Below are 18,305 nucleotides of genomic sequence, written 5' to 3'. Positions count from 1 at the left end.
ATTACAAAGACCAGATGATCTTTTTTTGCCAATGTCCTACTTACCCATGCTTAATAAGACGATCACATTAGCTATAGATATTTTTGAAATTAAGTTTTAGATTTGAAGGGAATTTTAGGTTGCACTAGATATATGTGTCTATATGCATGTGTGTGTATGTGTGTCTGCACATGTATGTCCACTCTGATGGATAATCCAGTATCGTTTCACTGGTCCCTAGAATTATGCTAAGTTGCTTGCTACTTGAAAAATTATGTTGTTTGGATAGCAGCGGTTGAACTTCTTAAACAAGGTATGTGAAGGGAAGGAAGGAATAGTCTAGTAGAAAACCAGAAATTGCCAAGTGGAAGGCAGTTGACAAATCCTTCTCTATAGTCAGAGGAGCATGCTTTCATCTCGTGGAATGTGCCAGGTATAATTTATAGGCAGTAAAGCAGTGTTTTCAACTAGAAATATGATACTGAATTGGGAGTCAAATGACTTCCTGCCCCTTAGATAGTTATATTGCTTTCACTACTTAAGAGGGTTGCTATTTTGAACATACATGTGGCACATTACAACTGATGATTTACACTAAAAAGATAATCATAAGTCTAGTTGCATAAATTCCCTTATAATTGAACATTTTAAAAGACTGGAACCTAGAAAAATGAGAGGACCTATAATATCACTTTATCCAGTTTTCATCAAATTACTAGCTGAATAAAAAATATTCATTGATTTCTGGTAACAACATGGTTAATTACTCCTAACTTTAAAACTTTTCCTACTTTTTTCTTTCATAACTTGCCTATACTCATACATACCCAAAAGTCACAGAGGTCTTAAGTTCTATATTTTATAAACTAAATATCTAATTGAATTGTGATCATCATCTGTAGAGACTGAAAAGGCCAAAATTTATTGCCCTCTGCAAAAAGTTAGTCTGAAACTACAGACTGAAGTCAGAGTTGGTAGTTTGTATACTTTCATCAGGTTTACATAGATGGAGTAAAATAGCTGAACAGATTTAGTTAAATCACTACATATAAAGTAATGTAATGAGATGTAAACAATTTAAAAATTATTCCAATGTTGTACTTTCTTGTATTTTCTTTAGAAGTCCCCAGGAATACAATCCTTGTGTCTGCCTCAGGGTTGGTCAAGGTTCATGAAGCATTTCGATGTGTGCTCTAGGTGGTTCTGTGTGGTGTAGTAGAGTTGGCTGCTTAGAATTGCCTGCATTCACAACTGTGGATTGTGTCAGAAGCCCATTTTATTTGCAGAAGGTTACAGTAAATAGTAGACAGGTAGGCAACTCTTGACTTCTGGTCGTTACTTGTGATTTTTGCATCCACACCCTTGAATCTTAGTCCAGGGACATAAACAGAGTTTGCACAACCGCTGACAGAAAGGAAATGACATCACAGCAAGTTGGTGATAGGGTTCTGGAGAAATTCCTGTAGAGTGACAGGAGGCATGTTTGCCATCAAGTGAAAGATTCTGAGATGAGGCAGCGGCTTGCTGGCAAGTTTCTTTTTCTGTTAGGGTGTAGTATTTCTTCATATATTTATTTCAATAAAAGTCATTTCCTTCCTGCTGCTCATTTCAAGTGCCTTGGATTCTTGTTTTTGTTTTTCTCTTTGGGGCTAGTTGCCCAGCTAATGGGATACAAGTTGCATGCAGATAGCCAGGAAGAAGAGAGAGAGTGAGTGAAGATTATCTCTGAGCAAAGCGAGGGGATACATGAAGTTTGGGTGCATTGACCCCACTTGTGCTGCTAACTAGTGATGCATCCTTAGGCAAACATCGTAAAACTAGGTAAACTAGTTACCAGTTACCAGGGACTTCATACATGTTATCATCTCTAATGCTTACTTCCAAGATAGATAACTATGTTACCATTTTACTATGAGGAAACTGAGACCCACAGAGGTTAAACCATTTGCTAAGCTTACACTCATAGTGATCAGCAGCAGAGCTGGGCATTTGAACTCAGGACTGTCAGAATCAAGAGCTCACCCCCTTTCTAGCACACACATAGCCTCTCTGTGGCTGAGTTCCTGCCCCTGCAAACTGTTGGACTTCAGCAGTGGATTTAAACTATATTCTCCAGAGCCCCTGATTCTCTCTAACGAAGAGGGCAGGAGGCGAAGGAAAGTCACATGGGGAACGCTCCAGCCAACTCCCCCCCACCCCCAGCTTCAGCCAGAACAGCTTCTCTTTTACTCCATGGCATATATTAGATTTTCAGTTAAAATTCTTTTTGGGGGGAAAAAGGTGTCTTATTGATAAACATGCTTTGAAAATCACTGGGTGCCCTCAGGTTTCTTTTGAGCTCTAATATTCTACAAAATCTCAACTACATTCTGCAGTTCCACAGTTGCTTCCCCCCCTCAATCATCTGCTTAGCTGCAGGAGAATTATCACAGGGTTACACGTCATGGCATCCTCAAAATCCTGGGGATTAGGTGATGTTATGAGGGCTATCTTATAGCCTCTGCGGTGCTGATGCCAGTAATCAGATGACTGCAGCTGTCTTCGACCTCTAAGACTGATAACTTGCTCTTTAAAATCACAGCCTTTGAGTGGGTTTCCACATTTTCACAATACATTCTTTGTTCCACCCAAGCATTCAACTCTGATTAAGCCTTGGGATGATGATGCTATTTATGGACACACTGAGGCTTCCTTAGACTTTTCTGAGTCAGTTTGATCATCCCTGACTTCTGTCCTTGCTGTAAAGGATTCCTTCTAAGATTTCGGGTAATTCCAAACTGATCTAAATTTAGGGTTATTTTAGCACTCTTATTAGTATTGTCTCAGCTTGAGAGGAATCTCTGATTTATGAAACATCAAAAGTATTAGGGAAAGAACATTATTTTGGTTCACCAGCAAAAGTTTTCTATTTAATTTTAGGTAAGTAGTCTTTGCCTCAGACCTTTGTAAGGAAGAAGGTCATTAATTCAGGAGATTGGTCTTCTTTAAAAAAGGAGGAAACTTAGATTAGAAATGTACTTTGTTTTTTGTCTACCCAGCCCTCATATTCATTGCTGCTCTAGAAAGAAATTAGGGAAGAGGAGTAAGGGCAGGACTCTGTGGATAGTGGTAGACACCATGGCAGCCCCAGCTCCTCCCTGCCTGTCTGGGTAATGTAGAACCCAGGGCCTATGAACACTGCAGCAGGTGCTTCTGTGCCTGCAGGACAGGTCACTCAGCATCCATCAGCATCTACATCCGCCAAGTGGAGTTTGAAAACTATATTCAGATGCTAACTAACAATGATTTTATCGAAATATTGGAATTCTGGCCAAATCTTTTCAGCATCTTTCATATTTTGTTGCCTTTTATAATGAGATATTATATTTGAAAGTAATGGTGATAACTTTCCTACTTTGTGTCTGTTGTGAGAGTTTAGGAAATTATATTTATGTAGCTGACTTAAATCATTTTTATTGAAATATTTCAATACACTGAAACTACTGTTTTTGTTTGTTTTAATCTTAAGACTTGGAGAAGTGAGTTCCTTCTCTTTGGGCCTTCAGTCTCTTTTTCTTCCCCAAATCAGTGATTTTGGTATCAATTTAAATCATAACTAATAATTAGTTTTTAGGGAGCAAAATTTTTATTACAAGAATTATATTTTTTCATATATACTGATGAATAATGAGGATGAAAACCAGAGATAGAGACTGATACATTTAATATTTTATTAACATCAAATTTAAAGTCAATATTATTAAAAAGAACTAGCTCTGGCTTGTGAAAGCAGCCATGTTTTAATAGGTAGTTTGTGTTTACCATTCCTGGAGAAATCCTCTCCCATGTGAGTCCCTGTGGCAAGGTCATGTCCAGTCACATCTGGTCAGTGTTTGGAAAGCCTTCCAGAAGTGCATGGTTGAAAATAAACATTTTAGAAGCAACATCTTCAAAAAATTTTAAATTAGAATTGTAGATAAGTTAGCTTACCGATAGAAACATTACCCTCTGAGTTCATGAAATTGGCAATCAGTTCTTGTATGCTTAGAGAAAACCTGAAAACCCTCTCCTACCTCACTCCACTCCCAGTCAAGTTAATTCTGTCTACTAGGGCTTTAAATTCTCAGAGAGACCATCAACAATCCTGAGTAAGGATATTTTCGATTTATAAGATACTTTGTAAGATATTCACTTTGAAAATTGAAATTATCTTTAAATATATTGAATATATTCCAAACTCTTAGGATTCAAACTGTATTACAATCAGAGTGTCTATAAATTAGACCATTGCCAGATCTATGTGCATTTCTGTTCGTGTCTGTAGCTTTGGAGGAATCTTTCTAGTAATCGCAGTCTGTCTTTTGTGTTGACTCTAAGAGGATCCATTAACCTCTGGTGATTGTGATTTTTGTTCACTGTGGTGGGCGTTAGCACCTGCTCTTCTGGGACTCCTGAGTGTAGTCACTGTTATTCAGAAGCCTTGTAGTAATTCCTGATGCTCTGTAATATGTGCTAAGATTTTTGACTCTTTAAATTTCCTTCCCTTTTAGTATTTTATTTTAATTTTAAGGGAGAAAATATAACCTCTAAGTCCCTTTCATTAAGAATGGAATTTGGAAAGCTCGAGGGTCAGCAAAATCTCAGGTTCCCTTAGCAGTTTTAGCCTGGTTTCCATCAAGGTACCCCGCAGAGCATGGCCAATCTGACAGCTGGGCTGTGTGGGGGTGGGGGGCTCAGAGACCTATTCCTGAGGCCATGGTGGCCCACACTCCATACATAAAGGTGATTCAGATTTTTGCCGCCAGACAATCTTCAACCCGTGCCTTTCCTTCAGAGATTGTAATTTAATTTAAACAAACCACCATAGACTGTGATCTCAGACCCTACCCAATTTAATCTGAATCAAGCCCAGATACCATGACATCATGGAATTATTTCCAGAATGGGAAGAATGGTCTCTGTTGGCTCCCTACATGGGAAATGTACTACTATTTAACATACCAAGAGCCGCTAAGGCCATCTGACTTGAGTTCTTTGATAGACTTTCTGTGGAGCAGAGTGAACGTTTTCCCTAGGGTTCTGAAAAATGCATTGAAATGTTTGCTGGAGATAGAATGATTTGCTTTGAACATGGAAATACCACTTTTGTGGAAATCATATTTCAGTTTGTGAATGCCTTCTGTCTTGTCTGCTTTGCTTAGATTTCACTGGTTAAGCATAGCATTGCAAATAGAAAATTCTTATTGCAATAGAAAACTTCAATTTTAAATGTTTCCCTGTTAATCCTTGACCAGCATCTTCCTCCAGTGAAATCCAATCTCTGTGTAGCTGTTTTTTTTTTTTTGTCTTAAGGTTTATTTATTTATTTATATAAGCACTGGGTACAGTCAGAAGCACGGGAGGGTGAGAGAATTCACCAGAGCCAGAGCAGGGAGCAGAGCAGGCAGAAGGACCGAAGTACACTGCTGAGGGGAGCAGCGGGCGGCAGGAGAGGTCTGCGCGCCATGTGGGACCCTCCTCTGGTGGCCGGGGAGCAGCCGGGGATCGAACCGGTGCTGCAGAAGCTGCGGGCAGCTTCGCAACCCAGCGCTCAACCGCTGCGCCACCAGGGAGGCCCTCTGTGTAGCTGTTTTAATTCTTGGGACAATAACAACAGTAGATTGATTTTTCCAAATCCACTGAGAAAGGATATACTGAGTAGATATTATAAAATAATGCATTAAAATATTCTTTAAATTACTTTAAAGAATATCTTTACCTTCATATATTAAAATAAAATTAGAAAGTTTTTAATCTTGTTCAGCCCACTTGATATTGTGGTATTACTACTTACCTGAGGGTATCAAGCTAACTTCAGCGGATACAAACAAAACAGAATCTTTGTGTTGGAATCATCTTTCAGTCACCCTGTGACTCACATCTGCTTGTCAATGAGGCTAAAACAAAGTAATATTGTAGCAAACTATGTTATAAAATATATATTATATATATAATATAAATGCTATTATATATAATATATATAATATAAATAATATAAATGCTTTGCCCAATTTGGAAATAAAACTGCATTTATGAAGTGTATCACAGCTACTTTCAGTCCTTGTTCAATTTGGAAACAAAATCACAACTTTTCTTTCATACTGACATATCACTTATAATCACTATTAATTTTATGCCTGGTCATTTCTGGTTCAGGAATTTTATGATCAGAAAACTGCTTCCTGATAGCAGTAGGCATCTAGGTGTCAGCTCATACAACTGAGCATCTTATCGTTGTGTTTAGTTGATAAAATAGGAGTTCCACTTCCGTATACGGTAACTGTCAAATAGACAAAAATTGAGATGCATACCCCCCCACACCTGTTTAGTGGTGCAACAATCTATAGAATAACCCTACATTGGAATGTACTTTTATTCTAACTACATATCTAAGAAACCTCCTCTAGACTAAGTACAGTTGCAAAAATAGGGAATTCAATGTACTTTTCTTATACATGTAGGGGCATGATTAGAACTAGCATATCCCAGAGTTTTTCAGCAATCCTAAAACAAAAATAAATTTGGTATATGTGTTACCTTTCAGGGAGAAATACTTTATATTCAGTCTTCTTTGAAGACCAATGCATTTAAGAGAATGGTAAAGAGATGGGGTGAGGATTAAACTGGGCAATTTATATTTTTTCATAGTACAATTTCAATAAGACTCGTTGGGTATGCCACTTTTCTTTCATAATGGATTTTAAATATCTCTGATGATGGAATGGGTTTTACCTGCTTGAAATAAGGGATTTCTCTTGCCATTTGCTAGTAACCAAAAATGTGTGCTTCTTTCCAGCTGTTCTTCTTTGTATTTTTAATTGTATGCACTGTCTCTTTCTGTTCTAACGGCTGCCCTCGGAATAGGCTGACCTCTGCTCTCCGTATGACATCCTGCACTTGGATTTTCGTCACATTCGAAAGACTGTTGACACTCTGCTGGCACTCGGGGAGAAACCCCCACAATCAACCTCTGCCCTTCGCTCCAGGGACCTTATAAGCTTCTGTCTTGTCCATATTCTCTTTATAGTGCTGATATATATCACTTACCGCTGGAATGCTCTGTCCGCCTAATTGCATGTGCATCTAAACACTCTGCTCCATCACCCCGACCATCACAGGCTCTTCCTTCATTTGAGCCTTTGCCTTGCAAACTTCCATCCTTGTCATCTCTTCAGTAACCTCTCAAGCTTTGAAGTGTAACATTTACAAATCCAGAAGCACAAACTTTATAGGATACAGTTCCCATTAAATATTTTCTGTCACAGAAAAACGAGGGGAGGAGGTATCCATCCCTCATGCTTCCTCATCCATATAGTGCCAGCAGCAGTGCTATGCAGTTCCTCTTCTGTATCTCCCAGTGAGCTTTTAAGCTGCCCTGGGTAGAGTGGGAGAAGGTTCCAGAACAGGAGCAGAGGGGATTTAGCATATGAAAATCTTTCCCTTGGGTCAATACTAAGTCAAATTCTAATCCAAGAGTGGGCAATGAAGCTGTACAGGGACCATCTTGCAGAAGAGACAGAAAACTAACATTTTGGTCTATAACAGCCCTTAATAATACCACAGTTGACCAAATTGAAAAATACCATCTGGGGAATGCTTTGCTGACCATTCGATCAGATTCCTCCCTGTGCCCTGCAATGGGGCACCAGTGAGGCTGTCACCTGCTTCTACCCTAAAGGAGCCCCTCTGCCCTGCTGCATGTGGCAAAGCTGTGCAGAAGAGATGCTGGAGAAGGAAGGGTCCATTGCTGTTAGAGCGCCACCTGGAGGATTTGCTTGCACAGCTGTTTTTGTGTATTTTTACTTTTTGTTAGGTCTACTCTGAGACTAAGAAAAACCAAGAAAGATTTTCTATATTTAAATAATGCATTAGGTTTTTTGGTGTTTTGTTTTGTTTTGTTTTTGCTACATCACATCATAACTGCAAGTCGAGAATGTGATGAATTTGACTGTATTCATTTTCAAATAAAGCAGTGAGTCACGGAACATTCTTGTTCCTAGAGCGTGGATTACTATGGCAGAAGCCAACAATAGGATTGCTCTTATTTTAAAAGGATGTAGTTTCTCTAATTACTTGAAATTTTCACTTAGCCTTTGATTTCCAGTGAATTCACTGGCAAACCACTTTTATTTTTAAGTAAGCTGCAAAGATTATATATTAATTATATTTGCTTTTAGCACAACTGCTTCTTAAATTGGGAAGATGATGGAATTAACTCCCTTGAGGTAAATTTCTAGTTTACTAAGATGCAAACAGTCATCATAGATGGCTACTAAGAAGATTTTATTTTTCTGAACATTTCCATAAATCCAGGGGACTTGAGAAGATGGAAAACCCACATAGTTTAAAGAGTATATTTATAAAGATTCTTTGTTGCTAAATCATATCAGATTTCCTAAAAGGAAGCATTCTTTACATGGTTAATGTCTTGAATTAACTGGGCTTTTTCTTCCCCATTTTGTATTGAGTGGTGAAATACAGGCTGTGTGGAAGTTACCTAATTAACCTCAGTTGTATATAAGTAAGTGGCAGATGTACTGAATTACCTTTGGTGCTATCATGTACTCTTTAATCTGTAACACAAATAAAATCCCTTTGTACAATGACTAATGAGGATCTTGAGCTAAAAGCTGCTTAATAAACACATTTTGGGTGATTATTCCAAGTTTTTATCTACCCATCGATAACATTTGTCTGTGTGTGCCCAGAGTAGCTCTCGAAGGTTCCATTCCTCTTGCAGTGTGCGTTAGGCTTCCCTAGAATCATCACCACTGTTTGGTTTTCATCTTCTTTGTAGAGGACAAAAGGGAAGAGATGACTTATGGGATGGCTATCTGAAAGAAAGTCCTATCAATAAAAGCTGAGTAGAACAATTATATGAGATCAGATTTCATTTTCAGTGCTGACTTGACATCGTTCTTTAGCTACTTTCGTATTTCAGTTGTGGCATCCAGAGTATTCTTTGGGCACGCTTTTGTTTCTCATGTTATTAATGTATCTGTATCCTGATATGCTGCTGCTCCTCTGGGGATTCGTTGGATGGTATTTGTTCATCAAGTAGTATGGCAACTGGCAGAATACAATTAATTTAGCCCTTTAGGCAAAACTTTGAATAAACTGACTTGCCCTTTGTCAAGCTGGAAATTTCTATTCAGAAGATTAAACCTCTGCATGGTTCTTCCCCAAGGTACTCACGCAGCAATTAGCTAAGGGGATGCTGGCCTTGTGGCTTGAAGCAGGTAACTGGCTGAGCTGCTCATCCTCTGGGAGGCAGTCGGCCATCTATCTGAGCACACTGAGTCTCCTTCCTCTCACAAGAAATGTCACTTTCAGTACTTCCTTCTAATCCCTAATAAAAAGAACCAAGTCTTTATTTACATTCTTTTTTTGAAATAGAAAGGTCTATTTCAAATGGAAAGTTCTGTTTCTCCAGTTCCTCCAGTTGGTGGCAATTCACCATTCAGTGCCAGAATTTCCACAATGTGTAACAACTAATTGCTATCAGTTGCTTCTCTTTAAGAATTTGTAGTTCGTATGTACCTCACTGTCCTGGGGGAAAAACATGTAGAAATGGGGCTAGTAGAAAGGGGCACCACAAAACTCAAAAGTAAGACAATTGAAAAGGAATTTCATCGGTGAGACTAGTTAAATAAGGACACTTGATATCCTGATGCCATTTTATTTGGTAAGAAATCAAGCAGTCCACAGTAGCTTGAGTTAGCCGCAAAAATCCACGCTGGTTCCTATGATAAGGATAAACAATCTTAACAACAATGGATGTTTAACCCCCAGTAAAATGAATTAAAATTTCAGTGGCCTTCAAGTGGTTTTGGGTCTGGTAAAAGGTGTTTTAATATGACTTTATTTCAGGAGATTTGGTTTTAAAAGTAGGCTTCAGATTATATTTCAGATTAGAAATTAGCTCTCAGTAAACAATCATATAGACATGCAGAATGTGCTTTTTTCCTTCTTTAAGACTCTCAGGACCAGAGCATTGGCTTCTCATTTATGCTTGTGCTTACTCATTCTTTCCTGAATGCTGAATGAACATTCTTTCTCAGCCCCTGTGTTTTGGCCTTCAGGATAAAAAGGTGACCGTGACATATGGTCCTGTCCTCAAAATATTAATAATAGTCTAGGGAGTTGTAGATTTTTTCTGTAAAGTGCCAAATAATAAATATTTTAGATGTTGTGGATCTTATGATATCTGTTTGGATTTTGAAGCTCTATTGCTGTCATGTGAAAGTGGCCAGAGTCAGTTCTTAGATGAATAATAGATCATACTGTGGTCCAATAAAACTTTAATTACAATAACAGGCTATGGGCTGCATTGGTCTATAGGCCATGGTTTTTGGACCCTGACTTAGTAGATCTGATGGATAAGTAGGAACTTGGTGTGATATGGCCCTTGGTGGATCAGATAAAGGATTCTGTCACCAAGTGAGAAGGGTAGCTGACTATGTTGGGGAATGGATAGTCGATGTGTCTTTCTGAAACCATGGTGTTTACACTGAGACCTAAAAGATGTGTAGGAGTAGCCAGCTACAGAGGACAGATTGGGGGGTGAATGAGGAGGTAGCATAGGTGGAGAATTGGACAAGAGGCACTAGAAAGTAGCATCACTGGAAAGCAGAGAATCAGCTGAAATGTGACAAGAAGCTCTCTTGGTCTGTAAGGGTCTGACGTGTTTCCATTTCACATGGAGACTCTGGCCCTCAAATTACTCTTTTGTGGCAGAGCTGGAGCTTGGAACGAACTTTCTTAGATGAAAATGATGGAAACAGTTTTAAGCTTTGCTCAATTTCCTACCAGGACTTTATATTTTAGAAACAGGCTGGGCAGAATGAATAATGCTGATGTGAATGACTGCAGTTTGGTTTGACCTCTGACCTGGAGGTAGATGTGCGGCTGGTAGGAAGCATAAAGAACCGTGGAAAGAGGGCCTCCCCTGGTGGCACAGGCAGTTGAGCACTGCACTAAGACTCTGTCCTCAGCCTCTGCAGTGCAAGTTCGATCCTGGCTGGCTGCGGAGATGCCCACATGGCGTGGCAGACCTTTCCTGCCTCGCCTGCTGCTCCCCTCAGCTGTGCCTTCGGTCCGTCTGCCTGTTCTGCTCACCACTCTGTCTCTGGTGAATTCTCTCACCTCCTCCCACACACACCTCTGGCCTGTACCCCAGTTCTTGCATGCATGAATAAATAAATCTTTTAAAAAAAGAACATTAAAAAAAAAAAAAGAACCGTAGAAAGAGAAGTCAGGCAGTGATGGTAGTTGCCTGCTCCCATGAGGCTAAGATATCTGTGCCTCACTACCAAGAGAAGCCATAAGAGCTGAGTGGCAGCACAAACAGGACTTTCTGCAAGTTAAGGATTCTCTGATCCCCACCTGATGTTGCATGTGATAGGATAGGGCTCTGAGGCTATAAAGGTCTCTTCTGTCTCATGGGCACACAATTAACATACTCACTTGTTGATTAAGGAATTTATGGAAAGAAGTCTGATGTCATGGAGAGAGCCCCAGCCTACAGAGGAGATAGACACATGTTCAAATCCTGGTTCCAGTACTTAACCAGCTGTGTTAATTAGTGTTACCTAAACTCAGTCTCAGTTTGCTTATCTGTAAAACAGATACTACAGATTATTATTAAAAAATCTAATCATGCAAATCCTTAGCGTTGGTGCCAGGCATATAGGAAGTGCCTGAAAGTCTTTATAGCTTGCCAGCCCTTTCCAGCCCTGTTGACTGTGGATCAGAAGAGAGATGGGTGAATGAAGCTAATCTAATCAGTTCCACAATTGGCAGAGCAGCACAAGGCACACATTCTTCAAATGACGCCAGAAACATTGTTTTCTTACAGGATACTGTTTTGTGAATCTGCTGTGTGCTTTAAAAAGAAACACAAAAGAAGTTAGTGAGTACACTAAAACAGACTATTGGCGCATTCCCAGTGAAAGCCACTATGATCTTATGGCAATGAAATTTAATACATTTTAAGTCAGTGTGAATACACAGTTATCTCTGTTCTACATTCATTATACATAAGGTGAGGCGGTCTGCCATTTCTCATCCGGTTATAAATCTATAGCATTTCCTTCCACATTCCAACTTCTAGCTCACTTCAGGGATTCCCTCCACAGGATATGCAATGGCAGTGCCAGTGTGATGGACAGTGGCCTCTGGCCATCCTTGCTACTCTCTCATTTCTAGCAGGTTCCCTTTTCTCATCTTACCAATTATCAGCTCAACTTGTAATTCCCATCAGATTCTGCATCCCAGTCCTGTGATAGAATAGAATAACTAGGAAAACCATGTTTTTGAAAGGTTTTCATTATCTTATGCTAATATTCTCAAGTACTTGCAACCCCATTAAAGGAATCTGATAGCACCTCTGGGCTTCTCCCAGGCAAGTGAATGAAAAGAGAAAGGCAGTTTTATGTCTTCATTGCCAGCTGTAATGGTGGCATTTTTAACTCTCCACCTGGTTTAGGAGTGAGAAGACAAGGAAAATGAAAAATGCCTTGAAAAATGCCTTCTAACCTTGAAGACAAGGTTAGAAAAATAAAAGGCCTGGGACAGAGAATGGCTGTGGACTAACTCAGTCTGAAAGCCCTGTTAGTAGGAGGCTGAGGTCTCAATACCATCCCACCCACTCTCAAGCCCTCACTTGTGACTTCTAGCTGGAACTCTCAGCAAGCCCCTAAAAAGCTGTGCTATACACAGAGATTAGGCTCTGTGGAAATAATAGAATTCAGAAACTTTGGGATTAAACATAAACTAATACTGAAGTGGAGAAGCAAAATGTCTTATTCAAAATGCCTTAGGCAAACCCCTCATTAAAACAAAACAAAACTGTCCCTTGTCCTTTGTTGATCTCTTAGTATCAAGTCAGCTGTTTCAACTAATTTGTTGAGCTTATGCTTAATATAGAATCCTTTGTAATTTAATGCAAATACTTTTTAGCAACTTGTTGTTAAGCTTTTAATTGGGGTTTTCTTTTGACACATGAAAGCTTTAAGCTTTTGGGCAATCAATTACTTTTATTTTTTTCTATTGTCATTTTTTAAAAAATAACTTTTTAAGCTTAGGAAATTCTTCTCCATCCATTTATCAGAGACAATGCTAATTATCTATATTGGGAGGTTTTTTTTTTTAACATTTAACTCTTTAATATCAGATTCATATCAGCATATGGTAGGTATATGGTATAAAGTGGAGATTTATTTCCTCACCAAGCAGTGCCCTATGCCAGAAGCTTAACCGTAATCAGTACCCATTTACAATTTCCTAACAAGTCAGGTGTTGATTTGTAGGCTTCGGGAGCCCCCATGGAACCAGCCTCTGCAGCAAAAGGCCAGAGTCAGGTGACTCACGAGTCTGTGGCACAGGCTGTCTCGAAACCATAAACACTCATGTCTGTGTGGCAGCAGGCAGAGGCAGAAACTGCCCCTCCTCCCCTAGGGAACAACTCCCACACACAAGGCCTCCCATCCTTTCTCTGGCTGACACTGGCTGCTAAGTTGGCAAGCAGCATAAACTCGCATATACATCTAATAGACCATTGGCAGCAGGTAATACTATTTTGATAGGTAGCAGCCTCATGAAATAATGGCTAAAAATTGTGCTTGAAGAGTAACCTGTTTAGGTTTTTGTTTGTTTTTTTTTTTTTGTTTGTTTGTTTGTTTTTTGTTGTTGTTGTTGCTGTTGTTCCTTAAGACCTGGAGTCAGAGTCTAAGAGTCTTTGAAGTTACGGCAATTTAGGGACAGAGCAGGAGGACGTAGTAGTAAGATGGTTGAGAGAATGTAGGGAAATTGATATTTTGAAGCATAGGAATAAGTTACGGAAGCTCTCGTGGCATGTCCTTTGAATATTATTTGAAGAGTGGAACCTCTGGACCTGGCAGTTTTTGGAGAGTGCTGACATTGAGAGGGCAGGAAGCTCTGGCTTCTCAAGTAAGAGTCTTGTAAAAACAAGCAATCTGTCCAGAAACCCTGATTGGCTTCATGTTAAGCAGAGCCTCCTCCACTCGAGGTGTGACGTAGATCCCATTTAAGATTTCCTTAAAATCAACAGTCTTTGGGCTATGGAGAAAACACCATCATGAGTTAGACAAGGGGAAGTGTTTGCTGTTGGAGGCTTTTCCTAGTCAAGTCTGGAAGGAGATTCTCTTGAATGGTATCAGACCAGAACCAGATGATGAAGGTGTGAAATTATTTTGTGTTATTTTATAAACTGTTTTGTTGAGCATGCAAAGTTCTTCCCATGACAACTGATTTGCATCGACTATTTTCCTTGAGTTGTATACGTTGGAAATTTCCCAAGAGCAAAAATACATGAGAAATTAACAAGACATTTGCGTCATTTTCATTTTATGAGTCTTGAAAGAGAGGCCTCTGAGGGCCATGGTTGAAAGTACTCATTAACAAAGCTCTTCACAAACCATGAAGACAGGACACTGGCCCATCATCATGCGTCCATTCTGAAGATCATGGGAAACACCATGAGTTAAATCAAGGGGTATGGTTAGTAGAATGATGTGTGGTCTGTATAAGGGAATATTTAACTTCCTTAAAAATGTTTAAGAGGCTATTTGCAATTGTGCTTTGCAAAAATGTAATTTTTTAAAGAAGAAAAAAATATTTTTACTTTTGCATGATAAAAAGAACCAGGATATAAGCTAATATGTTCTTGGTATGTGGTTTCCAAATGACTCTGTGTATCTCTGTTATTTAGTGCAAAGGTTTCTTAAATAGTTAAGCTCTATTGCAGATCTCAGACTGATTGCCTTTCTGGAACAAGTCTATGTTGTGAAAAATCATTATCTTCTCTGCAAATGCAGAAAATATCTCTGCAATAGTTAGAAAGCAAGGAAGGGACACAGGGTGAGGTGGTCAGACAGATGTATGATAAACACCTTAACTGTTGTCAAGACTTCATGGTTATGTTCTCATCATCTAAAAATCTGTTGTGTTCTTCTTTCTTTTAGGAAAAACTATGTCTACCACATCATATCCTTGAGGAGAAAGGCCTGGTCAAAGTGGGCATTACCATCCAAGCCTTGCTGGACGTCTCTGTAACAAAGGCTCTGTTCACATGAAAGCAACTCCTCTACTTTGGGTTGACTCAGACTCGTCTCCCATCAGAGACCCTGAACTCTGCTCTCGGCACCTGTTCCCCCATTGTCCCATCACTGCCTGTCACTTCCCCGACTAATTGCATGGAAAGAGGGACATAAGGGAAACAATTCTACCTTTCAGAACTCACCTCCAACATTAAGACGTGGCAGGTATTCATCTGGAAACCAGCAAGGGAGCTGGTGATGAAGAACTTAGCAGCACATCAATGCCTTTTACAACCTCCTTTAACCCTTCCACGCTCACCCACTGCCATTATCAAAACACCAAGCACAACTGTTTTTGCTGCAAGATGCATTTGTTTTATTCAAACCAAACTCATTGTGTATTTGGTGGGGGGAGGGGGAATCAATCAGGTTTTTCACCACCAAATTTTTCAAGAAGTTTCTTGAGACCATTGCCTTTTAAAAATCTATTTTCGACATACAAAATATTTATATAAATATTATTTATTAGTGAGTTGTTATTCATCCTTTGGATGCAAATTGTAAATTAGGAAACTATTTTATTACTGCTTTTTTGTGGTTAAACACTTTATTTTAATATTATAAATATTGAGTTATTTTCTATCCTCTTTGGTGTGCAGTAGTTCTAGGTCTCAGAAATCATGTTTTCTGATGTATGTGACTCAGAAAAAAATTAAGGAAAAAACAGGTGCTTCTGTGACAAGAACTGTTTTCTGGGGAGACATTTTTGATACTTTGGTTTATGGAACATTGGTCTTATTTATGTTTCTGCATTCCATCCAGTTTCCTACATTCCAGCAGCTCTGTTGTCCCCTGATATAATGAGACTGACTCAAGAGAGCACCCCAAAGTTTTTTGTAAATAGCTGTGATGGAAAAAATATATATACTAAACTTGAAGATAAAATGTGAACAATTATTTTCTTGGATTCATACTTATTTTGCTATGCACAAAACATTCACGTTTTAACACACAAGTAATAAGTGTTAGCATCATGTGTCTTGAAGTATAATTTTGCACTGTAACTTGGATGATTAAAGAAAGTCTAGCACCAAAGGTAGATCATAAGGAAATGGTATAGGGAAGTAGAGATGATAAAATGCTTATTGTCTAACCAAAATGGTTTTCAAGGCCAACTTCAACTGAACGGTGGAGAATTTACTGAAGGCACATAGGATCTGCCTGGATCAGTTAATCAGCACTTCCTACTGCTGCCAGTTTTAAAAGCAGAAACAATTGTGAGATGTAGATGTGCTCATTTACTGTAACTTTGTTGGTGACGTTCCAAGAAGTCCATAACACTGCAAGATTTGTGGTCTCTGGTGTGAAAATGCAGGAGTAAATTTTGTGAATTGGTGGGGCAGCCGCATGCGACATCAGGTGGGCTGAGGAGAAGGTTAAGTAAGTAGGGTTGGTGAGGCTCAGTGTCCTAGGAGGGAGCAAGTTAAAACAAAACATGAGGATGACTAGAGAAAGGCCAGCAAAGGAAAGGGACCCGTGCAGTTCTGAGGGAGTCACTGAGGAGTGACGTGCAGATGCACTCAAATCAACCTGCAGGTGCAGAGACCCCAGAGTCTGGTGAATGCTGACTGCTTCTTCACCTCTAGGAAAAGCCATAGGAGCAGCAGCAGTCACAATCTGTAAGACAAATGTAAAGGTGAACACAAAAGAAAACACACCAAGAGGAGGATGTGCATTGAATAACAGACAAACATCAGCCCAAAGCCAAGGCTGCCCTCCACTCTGAGCATCATGAAGGGGTTACTGAAAACAATTGTTTAGATTGGCAGCTAGCAGTTATTTCCTATCAAATGTACTGTGCACTTTAACCTAACTTAAAATATATTTTAATATTTTCCTGTACTGCACAAATACCTGTTTGTCAAATAGCATAATGATGTAAAGAAGAAAGACGTTTTGAACAAAGAGTGTATTCATTGTAAACATTCAGAGGTTGATTATAGAAATAGGAATTTAGATTGCTGCACCTTGATGGGCATTCAGAATGCAGGGTCCGGAAATATTTTTTGTACATGTATATATGGCAATATTAAGTTTTCTGTAATCTTTGTTTTGAGAGTTTTTTTTTTTTTTCAAAAATTAAAATATTTCCTTTGATATTAATTTCCTGTTTTCTTGAAGTTGGCTGTATAATACAAATGACTTCAATATTTTGTAAAGTGGCTTTTTTTTTTTCTAAATCCTTGTATGGCTAAGATGTCTTCAAGATCTATGTACACTGTTTATATGTGCAATAAAATGTGCATGGTCAGCTGACAGTACCATAGGTGGACAGAATGTACATAGTGCAAATTTGCCTTTCTTTTATTATTTAATAGTCATTAAAACTTTGAATTTGTACAAATCATCTTCTTGATTGACTGACCTCTCTGATGCAAAGCTTGACTGTTCACCATAGGAATCATACTGTGTCATTGCTGCAACACTGTAGTAATCCAGTATACAAACACACACACACATGAGTGTATGTGTATATATATGATATATAGATATAGATAGATGGATGGATAGATAGAGATAGATAGATAGATAGATAGATAGATAGATAGATAGATAGATAGATAGATAGGTAGGTAGATAATCAGGGTATTTTCCCCCCAAGCTGAGTCTTACCTAGACCCATAGAACATACAGCAGTTATAAACAGAGTTGCTTTGGCAGATGGGGTAGGGTTGGCAGTATCAATTCAGGATACTCCTCTCCTTTTGGTGGTGGTGCCAGAGGTGTCTCTGAGGAAGCCTAAGTTTCTGTAGTTCATGCTGGAAAACCACAAGGTCTGGTCCTCCCTTCTCACTGACAAACAGTGAAGTGTTTGCCTTGATTTAATTACAACTCCCATAGATCTGGGCCCTGTTAACACTTTCCGCATATATCCAGTCTTCCTCATAGAAGAGTCATTACTTTGAGGAAATCAAGGGAAAACAGTAATGTTTCCAACTCCTTGCTCCAAAACAACCACAACACACACAGGTTTGAGACCAGGAACCTGAGCAGGGACAGCAAGGACCCCAAGAGGACCCCTACATTTAAGATTCATATCTATGGAATCAAGAAAATATAGGCCTAGCCCACCATATTCTGGCTGCAGTGCTGCCACTGTACCAGACTCTGAAACCTTAGGCATCTTAGTCTTCTGCACATTATAGATGCCAACACGTCACAGATGCTTTGCATTATAAGCTGGCTAGA

At 39.1% G+C, this 18,305-nt stretch overlaps 1 protein-coding gene across 3 annotated transcripts in view; it reads left to right on the top strand.

Moving 5' to 3' along the window:
* Positions 1 to 17,455, top strand: part of LRCH1 (leucine rich repeats and calponin homology domain containing 1) — a 189,369-nt gene extending 171,914 nt beyond the window's left edge. For 2 of the 3 annotated variants that reach the window (XM_037527333.2, XM_037527332.2), the window contains one exon: positions 6,862 to 8,248. In XM_037527333.2, coding sequence (XP_037383230.1) covers positions 6,862 to 7,068 — 207 coding nt within the window. In that variant the 3' untranslated portion in view covers positions 7,069 to 8,248. Of the gene's footprint in view, positions 1 to 6,861; positions 8,249 to 14,981 lie in introns of those variants that run through there. The other variant, XM_037527331.2, reaches the window with a different exon arrangement.
* The last annotated feature ends 850 nt before the right edge of the window (positions 17,456 to 18,305 follow it).

Source organism: Talpa occidentalis, unplaced genomic scaffold (assembly GCF_014898055.3).
Source record: "Talpa occidentalis isolate TD23 unplaced genomic scaffold, MPIMG_talOcc4v2.1 talOcc4.5, whole genome shotgun sequence".
Taxonomy (NCBI): Eukaryota; Metazoa; Chordata; class Mammalia; order Eulipotyphla; family Talpidae; genus Talpa; species Talpa occidentalis.
Note: the sequence above shows the minus strand (reverse complement) of the source record. Positions and strands in the feature narration are given on the sequence as shown.